At 27.6% G+C, this 12,194-nt stretch overlaps 1 protein-coding gene across 1 annotated transcript in view; it reads right to left on the bottom strand.

Moving 5' to 3' along the window:
• Positions 1-12,194, bottom strand: part of LOC142323295 (VWFA and cache domain-containing protein 1) — a 98,532-nt gene that overhangs the window by 15,033 nt on the left and 71,305 nt on the right. The window contains exons 15-18 of the mRNA XM_075362757.1: positions 8,234-8,457; positions 5,753-5,962; positions 2,925-3,205; positions 1,406-1,551 (exon numbers count right to left, since the gene is read on the bottom strand). Of these exons, the coding sequence (XP_075218872.1) occupies positions 1,406-1,551; positions 2,925-3,205; positions 5,753-5,962; positions 8,234-8,457 (861 nt within the window). The remainder of the gene's footprint in view (positions 1-1,405; positions 1,552-2,924; positions 3,206-5,752; positions 5,963-8,233; positions 8,458-12,194) is intronic.

Genomic DNA, 12,194 nt, shown 5'->3' with positions numbered 1-12,194 from the left:
TAAATTGTCTCAGCACATCCCCTTGTCTCCCCTTGTCTCAGCACATCCTTGACACACAGAATTAAAATTATTTGAAATAAGTCATAGATAATTTACTTTACGGTCAAGAGCTGACAATACATAGTCACAAAATGCCTATCTATAAGGAAACTAAGCAGTGAATAATACTTTTGGGTGTAAAACATTTTAAACAGTTCAACAAAATAACATAAAAAAAGGTTTCACTAATTGATATTTTCAACTTACAACCTTTTAATAACCTCTAATAATAAAACTTTACATATAAGTTATTAAACACATTGCACAGTATTATTTTTAATAACAAAAATATTCTCCATGAACACAACAATCATTACTTTAAATTTTCTCTTCCTGTTTTAATGGTATTAGGAATGTAGTAGACCCAGAAAACTGTTTTCCAACCAGAGAACCTAGTTACATTCTATTACCACATTGGCCCAATAAACCAGACTTATTAAGAAGAGAAATAATAATTAATTTTATAATTTTTGTCAAGCATTTCCATCTCTGCTGAAATCAAACTCAAGTGTTACTATAGCAGCTGGCAATGTCAATCACAATGAATTTATTGTGAAAACTATATACAATTTAATTTTATTATAGTAATTTTTCTCACTATTTTAAGAATAATGTTAACTTATACTTACCACAAACAAGGGTAGATTATGAAAGAAAAACAACTTTTATATTTTCTTGGATTCAGATTACACAAGCATAAAAGTTTAAACAATGAGTACAGGCAAAATCAGGTAGAAGCAAGCTCAATCCCATGTATATGAAATTCCATATTTTTGAATAAGTAAACATTCACAATAATTTTAAGTAATATGTTAATAGAATGTCAAAGCGCGAATGGCATATGGCATAGTAATACCAAACTCTTGTTTAAACTTGGAATCAGTGGTGCACAAACAATACATACTTTATTTATGGACGATTCCTAAACAAATATTTTACTTGCGGCATGTAAATTAATTGAGGAGATATTTATCTACAACTGAACTTTCAAATCCATAATTTTTATTTGTCAATAATCTTACTGACTGGTCAATAGTCTTACCAAGGTGACCTACTTGGTCCTTCTATTTATCAACACCACAAAATTGGCCTTTTGGTTTTTATGAAGTGTAATGTAGCTTGAACATTTTATTTTTGAGGTAAATAACATTAAGAAAGTAATGCATGATAATAAAAATAATCATGAACATAAAGACAAGAGGTAAAAATTTTTGCATAACAAAAAATAACACAAATTCAAAAAAATAATAAATAACCCTAATTCAAACATTGCAATAAAACTCTGACAACTTTTTACAACTCCATATGCATTATAAAAAAAATAGATGATAAAACTAAGTGTCCAGATGAAATAAAATATACTAACGAATTGTCCTTTCTCCAAATGGCATGTTCGATCCAAGAACACCATTAAAACATAATTGTTGAACAGTACAGAATGGATTAATCAGATGAGTGGCTCCATCTGATTGTAGATGGCACCATTCACAACCAACCACACCCAAACATGATCTAAAAAAAATAACAAGTAACACTCAAACAGTATTAATAAATTAAAATAGTTATAGCAAACAAACTAAAATTACAACAAATAAAATTACTGTTAAGACCTAAATCTGCTGATTGCTTTTGGAATTAATGAAAAATAGGTTTTTTAGCAGTCTTTGTGGAAAACATACAACCATAGGCCAATCTTTAAAGACTGATGTCTTCTTCTAATTATTACTTGTATACTCGTACTGTTTTCATGCTTTCACAATTCAAACTCAAAATAAGCTTCATTAATAGAAAAAATATTCAATATAAATAGAGAAAAAACAACTTGCTAACAAACTAAGGAAGGATAGATTGCCTATCTTTTTAACCAGGACAAAAAAAAGGTGGTCACTTTATTTAGGCAGATGGTCTAACTAGAAAGGTTATTGTATATGAAGTTTCTATTGTATACCAAGAAGAAACACACCAATATTTTTCTTCTCTTCTGCAAGTTTGTATACAGTTATTATGGTAATACATATATATATATATATATTTAAAAGCACTGATATACATGCTTACAAAAAGGAAGACTAAAAACTCATGACTGAATTTACACACACAATTTACTATATCAAAATGGTTAGCAATGATTAGTGTTTTGCATAAATAATTCAGTGCAAAATAAGCTAAGAATTAAGCCACTGTTAAACTACTAACATGTGAACAGACAAAGAAATGTTGAAGTAATTTCTTCTTGATTCTTTAAGAAGTATAACTTTTCTAATGTCTATGTACTTATAAAACTGGAATTATCAAAATAAAGAAATTAGATTTTGATATAAAAATATTTACACATAATATCATAAATGATTATTCATACTCTCAGACAGGATATGTAGATTTTTAAACCCATTTAGTTGAAATGTTTCCTCATTAATTAGAATTGAGAATTTTTTATAATCTAATTTTTATAAAGTCCTAACCATGTCAAATTACCACTCATTTATATACAAAAATAAATTATAAAAAACTAAATAATTATTCAGTTATAAATAATAAAGGACTACTGCGGACTGGAGTCACGTATTAAATAATTAGCCAACCTATTTGCATAAGCAGTTATTTACATTTTAGATGTAAATGGCCATTTTGTGTTTCACATGTTAAAAAATATAATATTTTTCTCTATAACAGGTAGATTTCAACTGCAGCAGTTCAGAAAATGTCAAATACAACTAAAATTTAATATACTACTGTTTTAAACTGTTAAAAGTTATATTGTAAATTATATAATATTCCTGTTGTAAAGATATAATAACCCTCTTCCTGGTTTAATTACATAGTAAAAAATAAGTAATGATAATAGAATGAATTACAGTCTGATAAGCAAATATATTGAAACTAACCTGTGTGTTAAATATTTATGACATTCATGTACAGAACATGATTTCACTTTGGACATAAGTGTATGATGAACATTCTGATGTAAATGATAAGGCAACATCGATGTCACAGAACACTGATAAGCTGCTGTTTCATAATGATTAGTACATGGTGGTATAAAAGTGTTACTGTTATTATTATTATTCTGTTTGTATATACTACAATCCATATTTACAGGACACTCACACGGGCATTCACATGCAGTTTGTTCCATCCGATCACAGTTGAGACAATGACGATCAATCTGTTAGAACATATAGCACAAGTCATAATGTCTGAAAAATCTAGAAGACATAATGACGCACATAGTAATTTTTACCATCTAAAACATTTTTATAATTCAATAATATGACAATAAACTGGTTAGCGATAAAAAATTATTTTATAAGTATAACTGGCTCAATACTATAACAATAATTTCAACGGATGACAACACAGTGAACTGATTGCATTTAAATTGATAAAATAGACCAAATAAGCTAGTATAAAAACTAAAATAGTTCACCGACTGAAATATCTATCTATTCCATCAACATATTTTACTTAATATATTTTTTATTACAAAAAAAACTTTTAAAGAAATTTTATACATTGAAGTACAAAACACTATTTCAAACATTTATATGTTTCAAGGACTCTTCTATTATAAAAGGTTGAAGTAAATTTAAAAAAATGAAATATAACAAAATAACATAAAAGCATGCATGTACAAACACACTGGTTTAAAGGAAGATTTTTGGAAATACATGTGCACTTCTGTGCATGTAAAATACACTTTACACACCTCATCAAGGAAAAAATTAAGCAACTTTCATTAACAATGAATTTTACCAGAATAAATACTTTACCAGAAGCATCTCATTAAACATTTAGGGAAAAATCAATCTACAAACATTTCAACAAAGGTAGCCAGTACTGATTTACTAATGCCTAATTTGAGAAAAAACTCATGAACAAATTTTTTCAACCTCCCAGTTATCAGCATATTCACTTCTAAGAGAAAAAATTTTTAAACAAGTGTAACTAAAAGCATATAAAATATTGATTCAATATTTTATCATTTTCTTCTATTACAATAAATCTTTACTTTTTTGTTAATTTTTAAATTTTATCTTGAAAGAAAAGCGACCAACATAAGCAAACCCTTTTTTAATAAAATTATAAATTTATGTATGAAATAGGAGCATATAATTTTCAAACCGAGTTTTCACTGTGTATATTTTTCTATGCTATTTAATTTACTGAAAGCTGCAGCCATGTAACCCAAGTCATATATTTGTACAAGCCATACATTTACATAAAAATTTAAAAAAAAAAAAAAATCATTACTTTTAACATACAAAAAAGCAGGAGCTAAATATGAGAACTACTACTAGTATACTGTAAATATAACATCTTATGACTTTAAAATTACTGACTAGAATATATAGGCAAATAAAATAAGAAGTGTACTAGATGAAGACCAATTTGTTTCAGTAAAGCAACATGAAAATAAATTTTAGCCACAGTAAGTTTAGAAGGCTTGTTGAAGAAAAAAGATTGCATAAATGGTATTTATACAGTGAAAAACCCCTATATAATATGGAATGGAATAAAAATGTAAGATTTTAAGAAAAGAATTGTCAATCATCCATTTCTAGCCTCACCCCAAACCACCTCCTGATTTTGTTGATGGGTTTTCTAATCAGTAATTAACTTTTATGATTGAAATACTATTCTTTGCTTTTTCAGAGAAAAAATAGTTACTTATAATTTAACAAAAATTAAGTAACTAATTAGAGTAGAAAATGTGAAAATGCAACTTATATTTCAATTTGTGTGTGGAAGAAATAATAACCGAGCTAAAAGAAGACTCTGAGAGCACAGTAACATTCCCAAGACACACATAAATATATATCAAGATCTAGTGATGATATTATTTTGACCAAAACTACAAACAAATTGGAAGAATAACTTGAAGTTATTTGCAGAATCTTATAAAAACAAGCAATATAGACGAACCACATATTAAACGAACTCAGGGTTAGTGAATTTAGTCTAAAAAGAAGTGTAAGAGATAAAAACAGTAAAGGAAGATGAAAATTAGAATATCTGGAAAAACATATGTAAGACATATGATAAGGCCAGGATACTGGTACACACTATGAATAGGGAAGTGCATTAAACCTGTCAAATGACCGAAGACAAAAAAACATACTTAAAAACATTTCATGACATTCTGAAACTTAGAGTAATCAATATGATGAAAAAAGAAGATATCAAGCTTTTTAATTAAAATACTACAGAAACTATGGTATCCAAAACTCCTTCCGAGGAATAAAACTGTGCTAAAAAAGGTAAAAATTTACCTAGGGCTTCTTAAATTTCCTTTTTTTCTGGTATTAATTTAAAATTGTCAGGTAGAACATCATGAGTGACAGTATCAACAAAAGATGATTTTTTATCAAATAGAGGAAAGAAAGATGCGGGGTGGAAAGACAAAATTCTTTGCCAAAATATAAATCCATGATTAGTTATCACAAAATCTTTTAATCTAGATATAGCAATGGTGATACAATGCAATACATAAATCAACTTTAAATGTTAAGAAATCAACCTGTCTAAAAATTAGGTAGCACAGATCTCTTTTTTTATTTAAATGGAACATTGTTCATTTAGCCCATTTTTCAACTGTGAAACTAAAAATGATTATATAAAATTAAACTAACGCTCAATTATTTTTATGATATTCTACAGTTATACAGAACAGAAACAGTTTTTGTATCGATAATAAAGCATGAAGTATACATACCGTACTACAAGGGCAAAATGCAGTATCACAAGTTGTATTGACAACGGCAATGAAAATATTTGTGGCTGGTACAGCTACAAGTTGATATTGAACACACTGATCACCAGATATAATATTAGAAATAACTCTGTTCACACTAGTATTAAACCGGTAATATCGTTGGACAGTTCCAGATAATAAGTCAGAACATAATAACTTCTCTACTAAACCCTGAAATAGAATTTATAAAAAAATATTCACTCCATTAAACAAACATTTAATAAGAAATGAATTAAACAGATTAAAGCAATTGATGAAAAATAATTTATAAGAATTTTAAGTATTTTAAATAAATATTTATTTAATAAAGTATTCTTTTAAAAAAAAAAAGTTAAGGTTAGGTTAGGTAAGTCGTTTAGGTAACGACATAAGTTGTTTAGGTAAGGTAACAAATTATTAATAAGAGCATTTATTACATAGATATTTTTCTTCTACCTCTCTATCAACACTTTCTGAATGTTCTTTAAGTACTCCCTTAGTGCCTTCCAAATTCAGATTTACACTACACTTAGTAATCTTAATGCCTCACTACCTTATGCTATTACTTCCAAAACATTCATAACTGTAACCAATCAGTCTTTTCTGAGTGGCAATATTTCATTTACGTTTCACTTACTATCTATACTTAATAAATTTTTTTCACTACTTCTGTCGACTCAAGTCTTCGTCTCTAACCAAACATTCTCCTCAAGACACCTCTACTCCTTTCTTTTCTTTTTTTTCTAATCATTCATAATTCTCTGGTCTCATAGTGTATTGTTCCACACGAAGCTTTTCCCAAACCACTTTTGCAGATGAATTTTCTAATTGATAACTATCTTGTATGATTGAAAGAAGCTATTCTTTCAAGTACTAATCTGTATTTAATTTCAATTACAATTATTTAATTATCAATAATTGTTTAAATTCATTAATTTTCATTATCAGTACACCTACCAAAATATTTATTGTTTAATTCTTTTATCCTTTCTGTTACAACATACTACATCTATCCTCTTTCTATTAATTCTAATAAAAAACTTATCCCTTAATATTTTTTTTATTTTTTTCACAGCAATTTTTAAGATTTTGTCCTCTTTCTGTTTAAATAGCATCATCAACAAGTTTTTTTCATTTGCCATCTCCATGTTAAATAATACCAGTAATAAGTTAAAACCTAACTAAACACTGTATATTTGTGATTTTCTCTTTACTCTCCAATTCTTACTTATAATTTCTGATTCTAATTCTAGTAGAATAACATTCTTTATAATATCCCTTCACATCACAGTTTAGTCACTGATCCTGTTTATCGTAGTGAAACACTTTTTCTAGATCTGCGAGTGTTATTACAACAAATGTTTTAACCAAAACAGTCCTTTCCTAGGACATCTTACTACGATGCCTACTAGAAGTATTATCTTTTCTTTTTACTCGATCACCCAGAAGTGAAGTTTGTTAGCATAACACAAGAATTACACAATCATACCACATTCTCTATGTAGGTGAAATCAGCTATTTATTTTTGTACAAAAAATTGTCTTGTTACATTAATTTTTTCTGGGGGTGAGAGGAATTTTACGCTGAAATTTATTTATACCATATTTATTTTACTTCATAATCCATAAAAAGTGGTATTTGCATAATACAATACCAATTTTTTTTTTTTAAATCTTCAAACCTAATCTAAAATTTTCACATTTACAGCTCAGATCTATTAATTATATCTTCATAATCCATAATTAATATGACCCATTAAACACAGACCCAATGTGTGCGTACCACATGCATCACTAATATTGGTAATGTTTTAACTCTCAGTTTTCATTTATCCCCAGAACAATGTAATTAAAACATATTAACATAATAATATTATGTTATAATATTAACATAATAATATTATGTTAATAATTGTAACTAAATAAGAAGATAAAAAAGACTGTTTATTATTAATTGTGTTTCATAAGAAATGCAATAAACAACAATGCACAGACTGCAGAGGATGGAAATTGTTTAATATTGGAAATATTTATTATAAGATAATAATAAAATTAATTATCATAAAATGACATCAATTCTGAAGAGAAAAATTATAAACAATATAACTATAGTAAAGTATTACATTAAAACTGTTACATCAGTTTCTGTTATCGAAAACTACAAAAAGGAAATTGGCTAGTAAGCATACTATAGTATACATATTTTTACTGTATTTTCAGACAAAAATATTAATACCTGCTACTAAAAGCTCCACTAAAATGTATTTCACAATAAAACATTAAAATGCTATAAAAGTTACGAATTTTAATATTCTTGGCTCCCACAAAAGAAATAATAAACTATGATCTATTAAAATAATAAAAAAAATGACCCATAACTGAAATAAAAACAAAACATGAGTATTGCAAATGCTGAACATAAATTGTCAATTCAACTACAAAAAAGTTCTGAAAAGTACCATACCTTGTGATTAAGGATATCAATGGCCACAAGTGATTCTTTATATGTGATATGCTGTCCTTCAACAGGTGGCTTTCCATTTGAGTCCATCAATCCAGGACTGGAAAGACTAGAGTGTGATAACAAATATCCTCTGTCATCCATAATAAAACATTTAATATAACTGTTATCCCCTCTTTCAAATGAACAATAAGGCAACACTTCCATCAACATTACATATAGGTACCCTAAAAGCAAAAAACATTCAAGATATATAATTTATTTTAAATATCTTAATTAAATTCAAGTAGCAACCCTGGAAGCAACAACTATTGATTCTCCAACAAATATAGCACATTTCAAAATGTAATTGTCAAAAACCTACACTTGTTTACAGCTACAATATTTCTAATACAAGAAGTTCTGGACAACATCAGTCAGTAGACATAACTGCCATATCTGGGTAATTTTTAATTTTAATTGAACAAACTTTGTATAGATAAAACTGCAATGTTTTTTATGTGCTGACATTTTCAAAATTTTATTAAACATCTGTTGATAATACAAACTAACATCCAATTCATGTATACATTTGTCCTTCAAGATTGCAAAATAATAATTTTTTTTCACTTTTTATTAAAAAAAAAAAATAATAATTCCATTTATAATACATAAATTTGGGAATAGCTAAATAATAATTTAGATTTTCCAGACAACAGCAAAGGTGATGCCTTGAATTATTACTTCTGAGAACATTTCAATCAAGTGATTTAAAGACAGCAGAAAGAATTTATGTAGTAATAATAATCGTATGTAGAACAAAAATTTAATACTATGAAAAAATCCCACTAAAAAATAAAATAAACTTATATTTTAACAGACAGAATGTTGATCCTACTTAAATCCTGTCACACAACTCTACTGTTATTATGTATTATAATTTATTCTTTACATAATCAAATAATCTGACATTATAGGTAAATAACCAAAAGACACTTTTTAAAAAATGTGCATCTTATCTTTTTATAAATTTTTTTTAATTCTTTAGCTTGTTTCTAAAACCAAATATTTATTTTTACATAATCTTATTAATTTATTTTTTTAAGTTTTTCAGTTTAAAGAGGCTGGAAATTATGTTTATATATAATTATTCCACAAATTAACTTTAAAATGCCATGTAATACTTCTTTTTTTTTTTTTGTTTTAGCCTCCGGAATCACTGTAAGGTATTACTTCAGAGGATGAATAAGGATGATAGGTATGAATGTAAATGCAGTGTAATCTTGTACAGTCTCAGGTCGACCATTTGAGATGTGCGGTTAAATCCCAACCACCAAAGAACACCAGTATCCGCAATCTAGTATTCAAATATATATAAAAGTAACTGCTTTTATTAGGATTTGAACCTTAGAACCATCAACTTCAACATCAGCTGATTTGTGATGACAATTTCACCGCTAGACCAATCCGGTGGGTTTTTCATGTAATACTACTAAATTATTTTTAAGTTTGTTGTATATTTAAAATAACCAAAGCACATTAAAAAAAACCTCTACAAAATTAAATAAATAGGCATGCCAGTACAAAGATTTTTTAATGTCACTTCTAGAATTCTGTAATAATTTTAATTTTTTATGGTGTAAGAGATGCATAAAATAATTTTCAATGAATGATTACAAGCACTACATGTAATATCTGTACAGCAAGTAATATAATCAAGAGGTCTACAGTTTTAACCAGTACAACTTTATTAGTTACAGACCCAAACATGGCTACATTCCTAGATCATGCATAAGATATTGATAAAGAAAAAGAATAAGATCATAAGATGATCACGAATAATTGTATTTAGAACCTAACTAAAAATTCAGACAAGAAGCAGTATCATTTACTCTTAACTAAAACATCTAGTCCTCAATCTGTCACCCTTTGTATCATTCAAACAGATATTTGGAATAATCTTTCAAATATCAATACACATAAAATACAAAAGATAAAAACATTTATCCTTAGCACATATAAATACATCACAGCATCACATATGAGGTGTTTGACATCGACTGTGCTCCGTGAATGCAATCCTAAACCAATCCACCAAAATACATTGTTCACCTTTAGATTCTTTCATTTGGTTACAGAAAACCCTTTTCAGGTTTTTACCCAATGTTGTTTATTACACTCTTCATGCAAGGATAACAACATTAAACTACTTTGCTAATAGCTTTGGGAACAAAAAAAAGTTTTATTTTAAATTCTATAACTCATCCAACCCTTGTACTAGAAAGCTGAAACTTTGCCGATGGACAAAAAATATGTGAGAATATCTCTTCTTATGATTACGTATAATATTTCTTATGATGGAAACTTCACCTGCTGCACAGTCTAAAATAAATTTTTTCCAAAAAAATAACTAAATAACAGGAGCCTTTTTCTTTTATTAACAACAGTAAAGTTCTCAAACAACTTTTATATAGTATAATGCACATGAATATACTTAGAAAAACTGAGCTTCAAACCAAACCATCCATCAAATCTTTATAATTTGCACCAATGAGCTTAGCAGTTCAAAATCAGCCTTCATTTTTCATCATATAAAACATAATTATACTCCAACACTGTAGTTATAAGGGGAATCTGTAACAGGGTTGGACCAAAAAATTCAAATTTTTGATTATAGGTTAGAATTTTGTCTTTTCAGAAAACCTAACTTTATGGCCCAGAAATAATATTTACCAGAGAAATTCAATCTTTCTAGGCTATCACAAAGAAAATTTCATTTTTATGAGATACCACATTACACATTGCTTTTTCTTACAAATTTTTCTTTGTTACTATTTTATCTAAAAGAATATTTTATGTTATTAATCTACTACATCATTGTTGTTTCTACTATCCATGTTTCTAATATAATTTCTCTTGTGGTGTATTGTTTTACTGCCTCGCGTTTATTATCTTGTTCTTTAACAAGAATAAGAACAAGTGTGTTGTCAGTGCTTTTTGTACAGTTTATCAGTTATAATTTTTGTTATTTATAAATAAATTATTAAAAAATGACAAAAGCTAGAAATGTTTTTAAAATGATATGAAGAGGCCCAAGAAAGAAGCCTAAAAATTTTGAAGTGACTCAATCCAGTCCTGTAACAGGCAGTAATGATGATGTTTTAGCTATTTCTACTGCAAGTTCATCATCTTTTCAGAAGCTTTCTTGTTCTAAGAGTGTTTATGAAACTGAAGATTATAGTGATTTTATCAATGCTAAATTAACCACAGGTAATATTATTGTTGATATTGATCTCCTTACTAATTTATTGACCAATATTGCCAAGTGTAAATTGTTTGATAGTGTAAGTAGTTTATTTTTATTTGAAGACAACAATAAAAGATTTGGGATTGTCTCAAAATAACATACTGAATGTAAAATTTATATCAATGTAAATTTTGTAGAACCAGTAAGAAAATATTATCAGGTTATAAGAATAATTTATATTTATTTATAGTATAAAGACTACTGATAAAGGATATCTATCCAACATGATATTTTGTTCATTGATGAATCTTCCTCCTCCACCAACTCAATTTCAACATTTTACTAGTGTTATTCTTAATGTTGTTAAAGAGAAGCTGTACTCTCTATGAATACAGCTAGAGAGGCAGTTGAAGCTAATAAATTTACTGATCTGACTGTGCCATTAGATGGTACATGGCAAAGAAAGGTTACCACAATTTAAATGTTTTCACCCTTTCTATAAACAATTGTAAGGTTGTAGATGTTGAAATTCTTAGTAAATTTTTCATGCATGTAATTCAGTCAAAACCCCCTGAAAATAATCAGCTTCACAAAAATGTATGAAAGAAAGATATGAAGGAATTAATGGTGGTATGGAGGTTGCAGGGATCTTAGCTATATTTAATTATATCATTGAGAGCTATGTTGTGAAATATACTCAATATTTGGGTGACAGTGATAGTAAGGGATATAAGAAAA

Source organism: Lycorma delicatula, chromosome 4 (genome assembly GCF_047948215.1).
Source record: "Lycorma delicatula isolate Av1 chromosome 4, ASM4794821v1, whole genome shotgun sequence".
Taxonomy (NCBI): Eukaryota; Metazoa; Arthropoda; class Insecta; order Hemiptera; family Fulgoridae; genus Lycorma; species Lycorma delicatula.
This window is presented reverse-complemented; position numbering and strand designations above follow the sequence as displayed.